We start from the raw sequence: 19,629 nt of genomic DNA on the forward strand, positions 1-19,629 counted from the left end.
CCAGCCCTCCAGCTTCTCCATGTATCCACCCCTCCTTGTGTCATACCGCTTCTCCTGCACCCAGCCGCATTTCTCTCCTACATTTACACAAAGCCTGAAGTCCCTTCCCAAGGTGAGCTCGTTTTACTTGAACATCACCACAATCTACGAGGGGGATTGCAAGAGACCCCTTTCACCTCCCTTCTCTGCAGAACCCCCTCTGTGCCTCTATACCCCCTCCTTTTTTGCTCCTCATCCCTCCCCATGTGAAACAAGGATGCTCCACAACCTTGCCAAGTGCATCGGGAAGATCCTGAAGGACATAAGAACAACTCCTGAAGAATGACTTGGTACCGGTCACCACATTAGCTGCTCTCCTGACCAACATCCTAGCGCTGCCGCCTGTCATCGAAAGGATGTGGGAAGCCACAAACCAGACAAGGAAGACAGGAGGAGAAATATCTGCCCATCCCCAGCTTCTCAGCCCTGGGAGCCAGCGGAGCTCTGGCCCTGCAGGGTCACCTTGGAAAAGGGGAAGCAGGGGGTGAGCAGAACCACCCCGATAATGCAGGGGCTCTCCCCGCTCTGGGAGAGGACCAGCTTTTTGAAGACATATGGCTCCTCTTCATACTTTGAGCAATGACTCCACTACGCTTCCAAATTCCAGCTGCCTAAGCGGTTTTTGCAGATATTTCTTCTTTCTTTGCAATCATTTGGCTAATAAGATGAGCAGGTTGGGCTCATTTATTTTGGACACTGTTCTTGGGTCATTAGCGGAAAGGCTAATCATTGCATTGGCAGAAAATATCACTTCTGCTTCAGAGCTGGCTGCATAGCATGGGGAGGGGGAGAGACAGCAGAAGCTTGACAGAGCCTTTAAAAAAAAAAATAAAAATACAAAAACTAAGTTACATGCCTGTAGAAGTGGAATTTTCCTCTGCTGTTTCCCAAGATACCTACCGCTAGGATGAAGCGGGCAGACTTCAACGCCTGAGGCTGCTCTGCAGAGCTCGCACTCTCTCCCACACACGTGCCACCTCCGAGGGCCCGGAGAGAGAGCAATGCTCGTGGCGGCAGCCCAGCCTCGCTGCCTCCCTCGCTGAGCCTCAGCAACATGCCCTGGTGATGCTCAGCCCTCCAGGGAAGGATCACCTTCCTCACCCACAGGCAAACCAGGCGGGACACCGAGAGCCCCAAAGCACAAGGCGCAGGAGCCCTTCCTGGGATGGTTTGGGGTTAGGAGAGCACATCAGATGCGATGCCCGCGCTCTGTTCGCAGCACCTGAGCGCCAAAAGCTACCTACAGAGAGTTGTTGGAGACATTTAAAGAACAATTTGTATTCGGTGGTGAAGGCTGGAGTGCCAGTGGGAGTGTTGAACCGCCAGGCATTTGCAGAGCTGAAGCCTGAATTTCCAAGGGAGACGGCAAAGCTGAGCCCTTTCCATTTCTGTCTCTCAAGAGGAGAAAGCAGAAGCAAAAGACGAAGCCCCACAACACAGCCATGCTGAAACACAGCGGCATTGCCGAGCAAAGCTGCTCCCCGAGCTCAGCTGCCGCAAACCCACCTCTCACCGAGGGCCCTGGGAAAAAAGTTGCCCTGCAGACATCCTGCTAACGCAGAGCACGGGGACACAGAGCCACTGCCCGCTCCCGTCTCCCAGCGCCGCAGAAGCAGCCGCTGCCTTCACCGACTGACCTGGCAAGGGCAGGAACGAGGTGCCGGGCAGGGGGAACAGCTGGACGCGGCACAGGTTGTCCCCTTCTCCAGCAGATACGCAGCCAGCACGCCGCCGCCTCCCGCTTCATCCTGCCCCAGGTGTCCTGGCCGCCTGCGCCGCCAGCGATGCCGTGACCTTGGCCGCTCTCGGCAGCATCCCCGGGGCAAACGCAGGCTGGGCCTCCCGCCTCCCCGGAGAGGCTTTCAGCAGCCATCCATCAGCTCCACGCTTCCCCTCCCGCTCCCTCCAGCACCGCAGCCGAGAACCCCAACGCACTTGACAAGCGAGCGCTGCATAAGCGGTTATACGGGGAGGAACCTGGGCAGGGGGACGGGGTGGCAAAGGTTGGGAGGAGGGATGCCAGAATTTTGCCCCCTGCCTCTCCCCACAGTGCTTCAGCTCGCTTTGAGCCATGCCGTGCTAAGGATCTTCCCGGTGTCCCCATGGGACCGTCACGCTGCACTCTCCAGGCAAAGCCCCCCCAGCACCGCTACAAAGCCAGCCCCTCGCCGGGGAGCCCAGCGACAAAAGGGGAGCTCAGCCTTGCTCTGCAGGGTGTTCTAACCAGAGAAAGGGAAGAAGATGATTTGGGAGCTAATTTAGAGCTTGGATTTCCTAAGCCTTTTCAGACATTGAGGCTATTGGCAGGCAGCATTACTGCCCCTGCCAGTCTCAGCGGCTATACAATGTCCTTCCCTTGGCAAGGGCAGCAGTGGGGAAAAAATAACACACAAAAAACAAGGGACATGTGATGGAGAGCTTAGCTGAAGGCTCCCTCCCCCTGCCGACCTGCATGCCAAGGAGGAAGAGCATGAAAAAAAGTGAAAAGTGGCCATTTAAAAAGGAAAGAAAAAAAACACACTACTTGTTTTGCTAAGGGAAACATGGCCGAGCCGAGGGGACGGAGCTGTGGCAAGAGGTGAGTGGACGCAACCTGGGGCCATCGCTTTGCTCGGTGGCCAGGGCAAAGCCATCACCCTCCCTGCACCCTCCAGCCAGCATGGGGAAAGCAGGGCTCCCACATCCACCTCCATAGGCAGGAGGGAGCGGCTGCATTTTTCACTGTCCCCCTGCACCCCACACTTCTGTACAGAGCCCCCAAAAGCAGGGCCTCCACCTCCCAAGGAGGCATCGCACCCTCCCCAGTGCCCTCACCCCAGCAAGCCCACAGAGATTAGTGGTGCTGGGTGCGCGGCTCTGCCGATAGGCTTCGGTGCATGGGGGTGAAATAGAGGGATTTTGCCTCAAAATGTTGTGACCCAAAAAGGCAGGGTGGTGGGAAGCCGCCTCTCCCCTCCCTGGCATATGCAGCAGTCAGTCCCCATGGGGGAGACCGCTCTGCCAAGGATGCTGCAGCAGGAGGGAGCTCGCCAGCACCCAGAGGGCAAAAACCCTCTGTGGCCAGAGCTTTGCAGCCAGTAGCAGTGGCTTCTCAGGGAAAGAGAGGGCAAATCCAACGTTTAATTGTCTATTTTTCAAGGGAGAAGAAAGGAAGGAGACCAATCGCGACAGCAAGGGGACAAGCCCACCCAGCCAGCCCAGGAGAAACCCAAGCACAGCACATGCACACAGAGCCCCCCGTGCAAGTGACAGCTCTGTCCCCAGCTGCAGGGCAGAACCCGCTATTGAACAGGGTGCGTTTACCTGAGGAGGGACATATAGCCCCCACCCAGCCGCTGCAGCAGAATGGGTGCCGGGAAAGCACCCCAGCACGGAAAGGGAGTGCGGCGAGATATCGTATGTCAGCAGAGACGCCCAGAAAACAGCCAAGGCATCATCAGGTAAACTGAAATGACTTTAAAACTGTGGTTGAGAAAGAGATACCCAGCACGCGGCTTCATCATTAAAGCCGCTCTTCCCATCGCTGTGCATCACGTTGGCAGGCTGAGCACCATGTACCTCTACAGGTTCAGCTACTCTGGAAAGCTCGAGCCAGCTCCAGGAGCAGAGCAGCCTGCTCACACATACGCAATGCTTCCCTTTGCAAAGCCAGGATCTTGGTATTATAGTGGTCTGCAGAGCGCAAGTGGCCCAAAGCCAACGTGGGTCACCTCCGCCCAGGACTACCTCCTCCCACGTGGCACCAGCCACGCAGCCAAGGCCAGCCGGGGTGCCCGCGGGCAGGGACATCCCCTTCAAGGGTCTGCGGCTGCCCAGGTTGATGTTTCACCCCAACCCACCTTGGCTGGGGAAGGGCACTTCCACACCGCTGGGAGCAGCTCATCCTCAGCCCCCGCAGGGAAGGCTCTGCCTGGCAGCGGTGTGGGACACTGGGGCTGGCACCTAGGGAGGGCTCTGAGGTCCAGGGTGGGGGAGACAGGGACTGTGGCAGCCGAATCCAAAGCAGTCAGTATCCTAAGGCAGGAGCAGTTGCTTGAAAATTCTGTCCGTGTCTGTGTCTCTGCCTAACCCCAACCGTCCCTGCAGACCACAGGCAGGCTGTCGAAATGCTCTCGCAAACCCCCACCTCCCTGCCGTAAGGGGGGCAGGGCAAACACAAGCCAGCAAGCAGCCCAGCTCATTCCTCCCTTTCAAGGAGCACAGGGTAGAGTGGGGAGAAGAATCAGGTCACTTGACTCCTCTGGTTTGGCAAGGTTATTCCCCAATTCCCAGGATTAAGCAGCAGTTACTAGAACAACCTGGCTGACTCCTCCTCCTCGTCTCGGCCCCCAGACAAGCGGAGAATGAGCCGGGCTGCGTGGCAGAGACGGTTCAAGTACACAGAGAGGGAGCAGAGAGCTGAAAACTGCTCCACGCTACAGCTAGTATTGCAGCATTCATCCCAGCACAACCCACGAGCATTCCAGGTGGATATGGGAAAAGGGTGGCCCCAAACCAGTCCTGAGGATGCCTTGAGTCAAGGTCAACGTAGCTCTCAGAGGGAGCTAAGATCTATCAGCCCAACCAGCATGCCCAGGCAACTGATTCTCAAGATGTTTGGGGTGAACAGGACCAGTGACAAGCTGGCTGTGTCACCCCAGGCTCTGGGAGCTGCAGGCAAAGACAACACCAGCCCCTCCTTGCAGTGTACTTAAGGTGGGCGGAAAAGCTTTCACCGACAGCCTACACTCTTCCCCAACCAGGGAGGGCACGGCCACACATCCACATCCCCTCCTGTAACCTCAGCCTAAGGGTACAAACCTTATTCGATAACTGGATCCTCAGCCCCACAGCCAAGAGGCATCTTGCAGCTCATTAGCTGGATGCTGCGGGGCGAGAGGAATCCTTGGCACCAATTCAAGCAATAGGTCGACGTACCTGGAGCTGTTGTCTCATTTCTGTTTGTTTCTACAAGCTTTGCAGCAATCATTGCTTTTGTTTGCAGTTTGGAAATGAGCCTCTTCCTTACCTAATCCCCCACCACGGATGGCTGGCAGCACACCACTCCATCACCACGGTGCTCTCCGAAACCAGCACCCCAATATTCATCCCCCGTCATCTCTCAACCGCATAAGGCTGCACACAGCCAAAGGACCATTTTCCAAGCGGGTTGCAGACGTGCCTGAACCCACAAGGTCCTGAGAGGGTGCAGGGGACAGTGTCTAAACAGCTATGCATCCCAAGCACCCACCACGAGGAATGGTGGTGGGAGAAGCGGCTGCCCTGCCCTCACCGTCCCTGAGGTCCCAGCCATCCCAAGGATGCAGCGTGGGATCGGGTCCCCAGTACCACGCTTCACTGTCACCCCGCAGAGCCCTCGCCTGCCTCGCCAAGCTGCATCCCGGCGCCCGAGCTGGTCGGCGAGTTCAAATCATTAATTTCTGCAGCAGAGGGAGTCTGACAGGCCCGGTGCTGGCGTGAATAATGATGGATCTCCAGGAGAGGCCAAGCAAAACCTGCAGCTTAATCGTAGCGAGAGGTTCCCTTTGGGGCATTAACCAGTGCCCTCCATCCAGTCGTTCCTCCCACTGCAATTTCACGCTGCTGATGGCTGCAGCTCACAGCACCCGCATGGGGCTGCCCGACCCTTTACTTCTGCCTTATCAAACCCACCCCCCCCAATGCAGACCTCTGCAGAACGATGCTCCCAAAACGCTCCAACATTTGCAAAAGAACCAGCAAATTCAACACCGGGGCTGCTCTCTGCTCCCCTAAGCAATCGCAGCCGTCACCACCTTGGTTTCAGCCTGAGCTCTTGAGCTTGGTGCAATGAGGAAAACCATGCCCAGAACAGCAGGAGAGCTCAAGCTTGCCTAAGGGGTGGTTGGCAATGAGTTCCTAACCAGACACACCTCTAGGAAGGGAAACAGAGATGCCTGATATTGCTAAAGCATCAGCCAGCTTTGCTGCCATCCTCCTGGCAGGCAGGTTTCTTGCCTCCCCAGCCAGAAAAAGTGAGGGGGAAAAAAAAAAAAAAAGAAAAAAAAAAGAAAAAAAAAAAGTGGGCTTCTCTGCCAAGGGAAAACAACCAGTTTCCCTGTTGGATAAAATGCAACACAATGAGTAAAGTGCCAAGGCCCTGAAAGCCGAGTTGTTTCCCAGCAGAGCTGGGGCTGACGCTCCCGCTCACTCACTCTCCAGCCGCTGCCATAACGAATCCAGCCCAGCCCAGGGGAGCTCCCACCCCAGGCAAAGCCCAGCCAGTCCAAACAGCTCCCTCCAAAAATAATTATTTTCCTGCCGTTTTAGATAATTGGATTTTGAAAATAAGCACAATTACTCCCCCCTCCCCTCCCCCTTTTCCTTTGCTGCACATTGTGAACACAAGGCTGCTGCTTGGAGCTGGCAGAGACCTTTTGCAGGCTGAAACGGAGCTCGCTCCCTCTTGTCCAGGGGGATGGAGGTGGGAGGGAGGAGGCGGAGTGGGAGCAGTGACAGGTAAAAATAACCACACTTGGCCTGATGTTGCTCCCAATTAAGCCGGTGGGAATTTTGCCCAACTTCCTACAGCAGCAAGATCCAGACATGCACATAAAAAAAAAAAGTCCTCTGCTATATTAGCAACCTTATGATGATCAGAGAAAATCACGTACGCCTGAGCTTCCTCCCCCTATTTCATGCTGGCAGGTGTTTGAGCATCCCCTTCACCAAGGCCAAGCACTGCAGAGGCTGGAGACACTTGCCAGGTGATCATCAGACCCCCACTGCCTTCCCCCACGGCACCGCTTCTCCTCTGGGTTGGGCACAGTTACTCCACGGAGAGCTTGGCAAAAGTTTTTCAAGGAATGGTTTATCTGCTCAGACAGTTTCACATCAGCTGAAACTAAAGTGGTTTTGGGGCGGATATGGAAAGTGTTGAAGAGTGGAAACATTTCATTCTGACACTTTACTGAACAAAAAGCGCTCTGCCTTTTCACAGTATAGCATTGCCTTGTGAAACTAAGTCCAATTTATTTCTAAATGGAAAGAATAAAGCCCAAACTAAAAGCAAACATCATATTTCTGGGGACAAATACAATATTGCATTTCATCCTGTCATTAACACTTACTCCCATCTTCGGGATTTGCCAACCCAATGAAAATTCAGTCTTTTGTAGTGCTGTAATGTAAAAGCTTTCACAACCACCTTTAAGTTATTCTGCATCAGGTTCATCACAGTTCACCTTTACATGAGCCAACTCCGGATACTGACAACATTTTAACTGATTAAAAGATTTCTAACTTGCACTCGAACAAGAATAACTACCGAGAAAAGCGAGATCTGCAGATAACACAAGGTTTGAAGAAAGAAGACAGACATTTCACTCCTTGTCTGAAGACCAATCCAGCCTTCAAGCCCCCAGGCTCTCCCTCGCAGCTGAAACAGAAAAAGCAAACCCCAGGGCAAGAAGCATCACCCAGCGCCTGCTCCCCATGTCCCCTGGGTCAGAGCGCATGTTGTACCAACAGAAAGCCGGAGATGACACTACCGCTGCAGGGAGGTAAAGAGCATGCTGGGCATCCCCCGCCGTGCCCCAGCACAGCCCAGCCTCACCAGTGAGGGGACAGCACCCTACACCCTGCTGGCATCCCTGTCACCCAGCCAAGGAGCTCCCCGAGGCAGGCGGTGCAAGGTCTGCAGCCCAGGAAAATAACTCTCCATCATAAGCAATTACCTTGGAGCCAGGGGCCAGCCACCCCCAGGCACCACCGCACCTCCCAGAGAAGTCAGCATCCACAGGAGTTTTCCTGGATTAATGTTTCATGACAATTTTAATGCCGTATGTAGTTTTGAGCCTGGCAGCTTAAAGCTATTAGACCTAGGCCGGTAGCTGCAAAGCATTTCTGTGTTTATGTCAATGTTTCAAAGGTACCGATCAAACACTCCCGGCACTTTACACGCAGGATTAGCATGGGGCTCCCATGTGGAATTGCTCTCTCCAGGAGCCCAGCAGCTCAGTGAGACCCGACCTGCATGGGACCGGGACGCTCCTTCCTCTCCGACCGCTCTGCAAACCAGGAGCCAAGGAAGAGCTACCGCACCAAAGCCCGGCTTTTCCATCTGCTTCGCCCAGGCTGAGAGAAAAAGCACCGAGAAAAGGTCAAGCTACCAGCTACGCCCCGCGGTGCTGTAGATGCGCAAGTATTTCTCCCAGACAGATGGTGGGAAGGGGAAGAGTGAGGAGGAGGAAGGAAGGGAACAAGTTCAAGACAAGAATCCGAAATCGGCAAAGTCCCTGCGCAGCCCAGCGCGCCACGCGATAAAAATACACGGCTCGCTGTCACCAGCAGCGTGGAGGGACCCACCACGGGGGCGAAGGCAGACGCAGACGACGCCTTGTTGCACGTCCCGCCATGAGCCAACGCTGCTCCGATGCTCCTCACCCCATTTCCAAAACCTTCCTTCTGTAGTTTTTCTCCATCTCCTCACCACTTCAGCATCCCCCTTCCAGCTCTAGCACCTCGTGACTACACCAGCCACCTTTCCAATGTGAGCTTTTACTTTTTCCCCTCCAGCCATCTTCTTTTCTCAGCACATTGAGGTTGGGAATTTTCTAAGGCTGCAGATCCCTCCCACGCATTCGATGCCATCTGCAAAAAGCAAACCCCTCCCAAGCGCTTCCTATGGCTGCTTTTCCCCCCAGTACCAACTTTGATTGCTCTGGGGATGACATAAGAAAAGTTACTTTTCTGCTCAGTTCAGATGAGCTAAGAGTATTTATTCAGTCTTGCTTTATCAGTGATGCAAATCAAGCACTCCAGTTACATATTTTAACACAGTGGGGGGGAGAAATCTGCTAGATAGAAAGCTATGAAGTGTCTAATGTATTCACAGTAGCTAAGGTAGAAAACAGAGAGAGATTAGTGAAAAATTATTAACATAACAGGTGTCATTGTCACAGAAGTGACACTTTAAAGACAAATCCACCCAAAATGAATTCCCTAAATACAAGAGCACATCGTTAACTACATTTAGTCCCTGTTTTATGTCGTCGCCACAAAGAAGGAGGAGAGCGGAGAAGAGGGGGAGGGTGAATGAAAGAGGCTGCTTCTCCCAGCCTACAAAAAGTTGGTTAGTGGCACATTATGGAAATGAAACTTGAAGCCGAAGGATATCCCCACCCTGGGAAAGAGCAGACACCACTGACAGCGTCAGGGCGAGAGGATCGGGAGGCTTGCTTCTAGCTTCGCTCACCAGCAGCCTCCCACCAACACCAGTTGAGTGCACACACACGACTTCATTACAGTGTCCAAGGTGCTCCGGACAGCACTGGGCAGGTAAAGGTTATTAGGGTGAAGTTCAGCTTCCAGCTGTGCTGAGCTCCAGTCCCCAAACCAACAGTCTTGCAAGCACTCAGCCCCACCGCCTTGGGCCACTAGACCCAGCAAAGGTCTCACCAGCCCCTTTCGACCACCTCAAAGCAGCTCAGGGAAGAGCTTAGGGCCACCTTCAGCAGAGCGGGGCCGACTGCTGATGGGACACTGCTCCGGGCAAGTTGCTAACGGCTTGGTCTGTCATCAGGACAGACCCTGCGGCTCCCATCTGCCTCCCGGGGGTTTGGGGATGCTCGGTCCATCCGCACATTGGGGTGGGCGCCTCCTTTTCCTCTCGCCACACATGAGGAGCGAGGATGTAATTCTGACATAGGGACACGCTGAATCCAACTCCTAGGGTTCTAGGGCTTTTCTTTTTGGTTTTGTTTTTTAATAAAAACAGCCCATTGGAGATCAATTTAGCTTTTGAATACCTTTCAGATAAGGATATCTGCTGCAGCAGCAATTCTCTCCCTACCTTAATTAATTCCTAAACATATAACAAGCTGGAAGTGCATGTTTTATGAATCTGGTTGACCTCCTGGTGCTGAAATGACGACACAGATGTTGTGCCTTCTTCACTACCTCATTACTCATGTTACACCATTTTTTTTCGCCCCCAAATGAGCTGGCAGATGGGAACTCCAATGCTGCCATCAGCAAGACACACTGCAAAGAGCCAGCGTAAGGCTCAAGCAACATTTTACATCCACTGGAGCACCCGGCTCCACCGGAGCAGTCAGCCATCCCACAGGACACAAGCCACCATGCAAGCTGCAATCACAGTCAGGAGGGAAGTAAATCCATTGGGAGGTTTTGTAACAAGGAGGACAAAATACTGCTGGGTAGGAAAAGGAGGCACCACTCAAATGATGGCCAAGCAGAGAGGAACGCCAGAGCTGAAGAAGCCCACACGTGGATGTGTTCGAAGCCTGTGGGACCTGGAGCAATCCTTCAGACAGCTGTTTTCTGGGGAGGATGGGACTCACCCCAGCTCTGCAAAGGGTTTCAGCCTCCTCTCCCCTCCCGTGCATGCCAGGATAAGCCCAGTTGCACTGGTATGACATTATATCCATCTATGGGAAGGAGAATAATCCCTGCCAGCACATGCAGACAGAAAGGCAAGGCTTACGCAGTTTGGAGAAGACCTCACCATCCCGTCCAACACGCTGGATGGATGCAGCCGAGGCACCGAAGGGCTCATCCCACCGTGTACGGCTGCCACCACACCCCAACAACCGTACAGGACCATCACGATGCCACCCACGCACGATGCTTTGTGCGCCCAAGCTGAAAGCCGAGAGCCTAACGAGACACAGGCTCCATGAGGAAACACGGGCAGTGGAGCAAGAGTTGTGACATGGGTCACAGAGCACAGCAAAAAAGAAAAAAAAAAAAAAAAAGGGGGGGGGGGGGGGCAAGAGTATGTGTTTGTCACGGCCCTTGCTGGGTGACAGCAGCTTCAGAAAGGAGAAGCAGCAGCTCCTAAAACCTCACATGTTCTTGGATATTCCTGCAGCGCTTAAGAAACTAGAGAGCTGCCTCAGCTCGAGGCAGCCACAAGAAACCGTGCTCACCAGGACCCACCTGCACGGTGCATCAGGCCCCCAGGACCCCTCCCCAGCTCCACTTTGGAGCAGGATGCTAAATCAGAGTGAAGCATTTAAGAGCACACTTTATACCCAGCTCACAGGCTGATGGAGCACAGCACCAATAGCTGATCATTAGGGAAACATCAGGATGCATAAGAACAAGAAGAAAAAAGGAAACTCGTATAAATAAGAGCTAAAAAAATCCACTGGGAGACCTAGAAACCAGCAGCTAACTTGTCTACTGCCAGTAACAGCTAGCAGAAAGTAGGCATTAAAAATAAAAAATAGTAATATAAAAAAAGCAGCCTGATGAGGTCTGGTCACCTTTTATTCCAGACAACGAAACGCTCCCTTGCAAGGCGATGGTACAAGATGAAACAAGGCTTTTTGCTTGTTACTGTTCTCAAAAAGAGCCCACCTTATTTCGGCTGGAGATGGAGCAGAGGCAGCGCGTAGCTCGTTCACATACCCACACACCAGGCAGGCACAGTCCCAGCTCTGATCTCCCACAGCCAGGGCTTTTACCGGCATCGCTCACACAGGCTCACGGGAGAACCCATCCCTTCGCCAGCAGGACGGGATGCGGCTTTGCATCCTCTTCCCAAACCCGCATCCCGGGCACCCGCAGGGCCGGGAGGAGCCGCTGGTTGCGATGGCCCTGCCGAAGGTCTGCAAGGCAGGTCAATGCACAGATAAAACATGCCTGTCCTACCCACAGCCACCCCTCCACCTCCCCAGAGCCCAGCAAATAAGCCCCCATCTACGGCAAATGCTGCTGGACACGTCCCCAGGTCTGAATTTACCACGATGCAGAGCAATAATTAAGCAGGGACACAAGATGGTGAGGAACAACAACAGCAACAAAATATCTCTTACATTTTGTTAAATTCAGCAATTTACAAGGCTGGAATAATTAGTGGTTTAAAATGTTTTGACACAAGCAGCCCCAATAATCATGATAAATCATATCAGGCATATGCCCAGATCCTTGAAGTGACAGATGACAAACAGAGCAGTGACAAGACGCTCCATCACGCGGGGAATCATTGAGTTAATGGAAGAATTATTGCTTCTGAAATCCACTCCAGTCCTATTGTGGGGAACATTCCAATTTATCAAAGCCAAATGAACATTAATTGCTGCAGCCTGGTAAGTTTTCGAGCTGCTGTGACCTTCATTGAATTTTAATCCAAAACAGATAAGATTTACTTCCACACAAGAGGAAACAACACAATTAAACCCAAATGACAGCTAAGATTATGGGGAAAAAAACACAACAGGCGTAATGACAAAAATATTGATTCCTTTCTACTTGACACTGCACAAAAAAAGGTAAATAAATAAAATCTAGCATTTGCATATTTGTTTTTTTCCCCTTTCTCCCTTCTTTTCATTTGGGAGACAAATTTCAGATGCTCAAGCCAAGAGGAAAGGGGTGGCAGACAGTAATGGAGACTGAATTCCCTTTAACTGCAGTAATTAATGTTATGTCTCATTGGGGAGAGACTAAGAAAAAACAGTGAGGAAAGGGGGAGGGGAGAATCAAGTATTATTTTGCTGTCAAAGATGCCCTTGAGCTTGTGAAGGGAGGTGTGAAGAGGGTCACCCAGTGCTTTTGCAGGGGCAGATGGTGGTCCCAGGGCCACGGGGTCATGGACACCGGTGGCCCCTTTCCTGCTGCACTGAAAGCAAACCCACCCCAAACCAGAAAACTCTGCATCGACAGCCAAAATCACTGGAAAGAGTAAACCCAGGATTTACACACACCCCCTGGAGCCCCCACACAGCACAGAAGGGATCTTGGCTTTAGTGGCAGAGCAGGAGCCACCAGCCAAGTCAAACTTCTACACAAATCCAGAGCAACGTTCCCATCAGAGGGAGCTCAGCTTGGAGATGTCTCGCTGTCCAATAAAGCTTTGCCAGAGTACTCCGTAAGCACAGGATTAGCGAGATCCCCCAGGCAAACCTTCCCTGGCTTTCTATAACTCAGCCGGAGGACGAGAAGACAGGTAAAAGTAAGTGTTACAGCCACTTAAAGGAGATGGAAGGAAGCACTTTCCCACGTCTCCTCTTGTCCCCCGTAGCGAGATGCTGGGCTGATGATGAACAGGGCCCGCAGACCCTGAATGCCAAGGTAGCACTGGGGTGGGCTGAAAATCCTCCTGCATCGCAGTAATGGATCTTCAGTCTATAGAGAGCACGAAGGAGACATCGGGCTTTATGATAGGAAGCAGAAGAAAAAGTATTTGAGAAGCTGGAAAGGAGGAGACGGGGACGTCCAGCTGCGTCTCGAGGCAGGAGAAGGGATACGGAGATGGCGGGCGCAGGGGAGGGCAGGAGGGGGTAGCACACAGCCCCCCACGCTGGGATCCAGCGGCTGCCCAGCACGGCACAGCCGGGGAAACACACTGCCGGGGAGGCAGGAGGGCTCGAGTGATGGGGGGTCTCTGGGATGAGATTTAGCTGGGGTCAGGGAGGAAGGTAAAGGCGTGGGAAAGAAGCTTGAGCAGAGCCCAGGGACTCAGAGGAAATATTTCACCCAAGAAACAAATACTTTCGCCCCATTTTACTTCAGCTACAGAACTCCATGTGGTCTTGAGGGGGAAAAAACCCAACAAAACACACATTTATCTTCTGCTAGTAACTCAAAACTTGGCTCTGGTTCACTCAAAAAGTTAATGAATTTTCTAGAAAAACTGGGCAAAGTTTCAAGTCTGCACTGCAATCCTGACCCAGGGAAGAAACACGCAGGGCTTCTGCCTCCCCAGGGACACACCTGCAGACCAGACTCCGTCTCGGACCCACATCCCTGCCTGGGACCTCGGATCCTGTCGCGAGGACTATCAGGATTTATAAAGAAAGCGGCTCACTCTGTGCAGGAGGAACATTTGTTTCTCTCCTGTCTTGCCCTTGCTTTTGCAGAAGGGCAGGAAAGGCTCAGGGCAGGAGTTAACTCTCACAACAAAGCCACAGATGCTCCCATGCTATCGGTTTCAGTGAGATGTGGCAAAGCATATCTTCACTGGCTAACCCTGGATTAGAGTGCAAAAACATTTCTTCTGTGATATGCATGGTGATGCCTTCAGCTCCAGCCCACAAGCGTCACTGCTCCTGCACTCCAAGGTACAGCGAATGAAGGCTCTGGGCAGGAATTTCTCAAAGAAACTCGTTTCTCTCTCCAAAGCTTCAATTCATTACAATCATCACGTTGTTTTTTAGAAAGATCAGCTTCAGCAAGACCTGAGGACCAGGACTGAATCTCTCCCTGCCAAAGAAAATCCACATTTCAAGCAATCGCCGTAATCACCAGGCTCCAGAGCCAGTGTCTCCCTGCAGCCATGGGCCACTTCTCCACAGCTCCGGTTTGACCACAAAAGCCAAGCAATCCCACACTCAAACCAGGGATTGAGCTTTTCAGGCCCCACACTTGGGGTCTGCTGTCTTCAGCCCTTGCTCGCCCTCTCTACTTATTTTTTCAGGCTCGTTTTCCAAGTATACCAGTTTTACTTTTTTCCCTCCAAAACTCCATCTCACTGACACTTTTAGCAGGACGTAAGAGACATTCCCTATCCAACCCAGTAAGCTGCAGCCCTCGATTCCTCCCCCTTCTGCCATCCTGCTATCACACTACCTCTTATCTTGCCCAGCAGCCTTAATGCAAAGCCTCTCTCTGTGCTCACATGCACTTAGTGCCCAATCTAAAGCCCCACTGACAAGGGCCGAGACACTCAAAAAAAACAGATTTAAGTTGTAAAAGCTAAACAGTCACTTGTTCAAATGGAAAAAATAAAGGCTTTGTGCAGCCTTCATCTCTGCTCCTCTTCCCAAAACAAAGAACAGAAGCTGTGAAGTTAACACATGGATTCCAAGAGATGAACAGATTCACCTTTTGCAGAGGGTTGTTTCAATGGTATCCCCAATCCTGTAAAAGACTTTCTTTGGGCAAATAGATGACACGCATATACACAGGTTCTACAAGCCTAACTTCTTTTCTTCTTTTATTGACAGGATAGTTTATCCCAATGGGACTTAAGGGACAATACATTTAAGTCCCATTTTACAGATGGGACTCTAAAGCACAGAGGAATGATGGACCAGATCCAAATATGTTGGCAACCACCTCATAAGATACTGAAATAAGCATTTTAAAAGGCAACAGAGCACATAAATGATCTGTTAATAAAAGGTCACATAAACACCTGAGATAGAGATATTCAAAGCATCTGGACCATCTTTTTACTTTTAGGTCAGGCTTGTCCTTTGCAAAACAAAGATCATGCTACAGCCCATATTCACCTGATAGGCAAAATTCAGCTTCAGAAAGCTTCAGAAAAAAAATGACCAAGCCCAAAAATCTTGCCTTTGCACATGCCCAAACACAAGACTGAGGAGGAGATATACTGCACTAACACACCTCACCAGTTTCCAAAGGCAGGAAGAACCAAAAGCTGCTTTGTCACCCTCCCAACAGCTTCTTCCCTATGGTCTGTTGCTTTATTTTATTTCAGTTTCTTAAAAGACCAACCACTTTTTTTTTTTCCTGGCCCATTCAAACACATCTCTCCTTCTCTTGAGGCCCAACCAAGAAGGGACACATTTGCAAACTGGACTTGCCACCCTGCTCCTTATCACCACCCTCCCACCACGATCTGGCTGCCAGCCGCCATCCCCTCCCAGGGGGTCCCCTGTCCCCTCTGATGCCATTAGCAGCTTTGACTCACCATGACCGAGATGTGAAGAATGTGCATCTGCTCCTCCACTATCTCCGAAGGCTCCTGGAGGCTGGGGGGGGTTGCCCGGGAGAGCTGCTCGGCGCTGCTCATGGAGACATGGAAGTACAGGGTGCCGTTCTCCAGCCACTGCTGCTTCCAGTGCACCAAAGAAATGTCAGCCACAGTCCCCGACATCTCTGCAGGAACAAAATACACAACTGAGGATCGGTTTTCTCTGTGATACTAAAAGGCGGTATTCTTAGTGGTCCTGGAAGTCAGGACTTTTGAGTCTTACCCCTAGTACTGCTTCTGATCTGCAGGATGAGCTTGAGCATTGTTTTATGGCCTCTGTCTGCTATTTCCCCCATATATGAACAGTAACAGCTGTCTCCCTTAATAAAAAGCAAGGGGCTACAAACTGCCTTGGGATTTCTAGACTAGCTTTCTAGAAATCAATGTTGTTGTTGATGTGATGGCTGCACATTTTAGAAAGATCAGCTTCAGCAAGACCTGAGGACCAGGACTGAATCTCTCCCTGCCAAAGAAAATCCACATTTCAAGCAATCGCCGTAATCACCAGGCTCCAGAGCCAGTGTCTCCCTGCAGCCATGGGCCACTTCTCCACAGCTCCGGTTTGACCACAAAAGCCAAGCAATCCCACACTCAAACCAGGGATTGAGCTTTTCAGGCCCCACACTTGGGGTCTGCTGTCTTCAGCCCTTGCTCGCCCTCTCTACTTATTTTTTCAGGCTCGTTTTCCAAGTATACCAGTTTTACTTTTTTCCCTCCAAAACTCCATCTCACTGACACTTTTAGCAGGATGTAAGTAATGTTCCCTATCCAACCCAGCAAGCTGCAGCCCTCGATTCCTCCCCCTTCTGCCATCCTGCTATCACACTACCTCTTATCTTGCCCAGCAGCCTTAATGCAAAGCCTCTCTCTGTGCTCACATGCACTTAGTGCCCATCAAATGTGCAACAACAGTAAATAACATGCTGCACAAGGTGCCTTTAACCTCCTACAGCTCTTCCCGAAAAAAGGCTGGAAGAAGCTCCTAGGGATCTGCAGCCAAGCCCAAGGGAGGTTTGCTGCCTGGCACAGGGCAGGGGGAGGACGCTTGGTGCCAAGCAAGCCAAAACGCAGACATCAGTACATGCTCTGCTGGCGTTTACAACAGAAACCTTCTTCCAGGTTGCGAGGTAGCACTACAGTTGTATTTAACAAGAACATCCCCAGCACAGACTAATGAGCACCGGCAAGAAGAGATAACCACCGGGCTTGACAAATATCTATTAACCTTGGGGTTGCACGTCTGTCAGTCGTCTTCTGCAGCATTTTGTCAGTTTTGTATCCCACCCGATCCCGACTTACAGCGTAAGCACCCTGGGAGCCAGGATTACAGCATCCCAGCACGCTCATCCACCACGGCAGCTTCCCCTGACTTAGGGCACCACAGCCGACTGATTAGGGGCTTGGACAATCCAGGGACCTTGTAACCAAAAGCCAGCCCCAAAGCCGCAGCACAGCCAGAGCCAGCAGCTCCAAGCCTCAGCTGCAGCTCCTGCCTTGGCCAGGCAGCAGCAGACACAGGCAGGAGCGCTGACAGCTCCACAGCTGCCCATCAAGTTTTAAATGGATCTCTGCAAAGAACTGATTTGGCAGTTTGGCAGCCGAATCAAAACCAAAAAAAAAATACTAGCGCAAAATGAGCCAAAATATTTCTCCTTCCACCACCTCTTTTTTTATGTTTGTTTTTCCATTTGCAATATAAGCAATGGGAAGCAAGTCAGGTCCTCTTAGTCACTGGGCCCATGGCTTCGGCAATCACCTGCTTTGTGGGAGACCCGAATTCAATTCCCTCCTGTTTGGGAGGAGCGACCGGCTGTAACGGACCGTGACCTGCAGTCTGTGTTGTGTGTCCGCTCCAGAAAAGCCAACGGCAGGAGTTTGGGTTCCCCTGGCACCAGGGTGGGAACAGAGACAAGGTCCTCCTCCCCACCTTGGCCACAGAGGGTCAGTGGGGAGGACGGGGCTTGTTCCCAGGCAGGCAAAGTAGCCAGGGAACAGCGGTGGCATTTTGCAATTCATTTTCCTGAACCCAGCTGGGGAAAAGCACATCCAGTTCCAGCTCCTGGTGGGGACAAAGGAAGGAGCAAGCCCAGCTGAAGCCGTCCTGAGGGTTACCCACACCTTTCAGGACAAGATGCTTCAAGACACTTGGGTGCTGGCTCACGAGCAGCCACTCAGGCTACCTGACCAGGCACTTCCACTTCTACAGCCCCACGTCCCAACCCAGCAAAAAAACCCTCTCAATCCTTCAGGTATAATTTTTCTTACTCCTGAAATCAATACATTTTCCAGCAGCAAGCTCCTGGTCCTGCAGGATGCCCCTTCGCTGCACAGCCCAGCTGAGGGCAGGGACAAGGTTACCCCGTTACTGCCAACTCCCTGATTCAGCACCTCACTAATTACAGTACTGACATACCTGAGCCAGCTGCACTGTCACCTGAATCTAATTGGAGGGCTGTGCTCATTATCTCTGCCTCCCTAGCACAGCACCGGTCGTTATCCCCAATCTCTATGCACATCTGAGCACTCAAAGGAGAAAAACTAAACAGCTCCTGACCATGCACGGGATGCATCAAGAGCCCACGCTCACACTTTGGAGGGGATGCGTGAACTCCCCGTCATATCTCTGTCATTGCAATGAGATCACTCCTAATAATCCCTTCCCTCCTCTAATATAAATAGCCATTTGCTGGAGCAAATCAGTAGCAAGAGGTGTTGCTTGCAGTCTTTCCCCCTGTAAATCAAGCCAGCCCTGCGGCTCACACTGCAGGACAGCAGCCTGCACAAAACCTGGGAATCTAATGAAATGAGTCTTGCATCTCTCACCTTCAAAGAGGCTAAAGCAGAAGGTTTCTTATAGTGTTAAAAGTAAGAACAAAACAAGACGAATATCAGGCCTGCTTAATCGCAGTCATCTTCCTAGCAATACTTCAAAGGTCTGTACTGAAAACCATCTCCTTGTCTAATTAAAATTGCAAGAAATGCTACTTTTAGGAGCAAAAGCACTAACTCAGCTTTGGGATAGATATCGCAAGCTCTTCCACAGAGGCAAACAGGCCACGGGGCAGCACAGAAGCATCAATAGACAGGACTCTGGTTATGCAAAGCCATCTTAATTCTGTTCAGAAGGACAGTCACCCATAGGAAAGGATGATTTACAGTATTACACTCTCATCACGCACACATCCCTGTGGCAAACCTTTCCAAAAGTGCTCAGGAAAGGAAATTATATCACACATACCACAGCACAGACCTGATGTGGGTGTCACCATGACCCCACTGCTACGGTTCCCAAAGGCTACATTACATTAGGGAAGGAGGAAAAAAACCTCCAAAGTCAATCTTTCTCCAAATTTTTTCCCTTGCGCACACATTTTTGCATGGGATGTTTAAAAGGATCACAGAGAACATTTCTGGGGAGTTCTGAGATATAGGCAATTTTTTGGATTTTAGCCTAGACTGAAGATAAGCCTGTTTCATTTTCAAAAGGTCTCTTCCAAAAGTAGAAACTTCAATTTAACATTCATTTCACAATTTTAAGCAAACCCAGCAGTGAGGCAATTTCTGACGAAAGCTGACTTGCCAAGTCTGGGTACCATTTACCATACATTTACAAATACCTATATGCTCTTCACCCCTGCAGCCTGTGTTGCAGGAAACCTGGCCATTACTACTCCCAGCATTGCCAGGACATCATGAGCCTTCAATCAGATTTGCTGCTCACAAAAAAAAAAGAAAAGCCTTTTCAAGCTCTGTTAGCTGCTGAACCCTTCAATATCCAAACACAGGGAAGTTTCTTGGCCTCATATACTTGACATGAATATTATACTGCCTGTGTTTCACTGGACACGCATTTGTCACTCCACTATCTACACGGTAGTTAC

General features: G+C 51.4%; 1 protein-coding gene across 2 annotated transcripts in view; it reads right to left on the reverse strand.

Annotated features, from left to right (window-relative positions):
- Positions 1 to 19,629, reverse strand: part of ASTN2 (astrotactin 2) — a 361,171-nt gene that overhangs the window by 287,805 nt on the left and 53,737 nt on the right. For both annotated transcript variants that reach the window (XM_049832481.1, XM_049832482.1), the window contains exon 2: positions 15,686 to 15,873. In XM_049832481.1, the coding sequence (XP_049688438.1) occupies positions 15,686 to 15,873 (188 nt within the window). The remainder of the gene's footprint in view (positions 1 to 15,685; positions 15,874 to 19,629) is intronic.

This window comes from Accipiter gentilis, chromosome 29, assembly GCF_929443795.1.
Source record: "Accipiter gentilis chromosome 29, bAccGen1.1, whole genome shotgun sequence".
NCBI lineage: Eukaryota > Metazoa > Chordata > Aves > Accipitriformes > Accipitridae > Astur > Astur gentilis.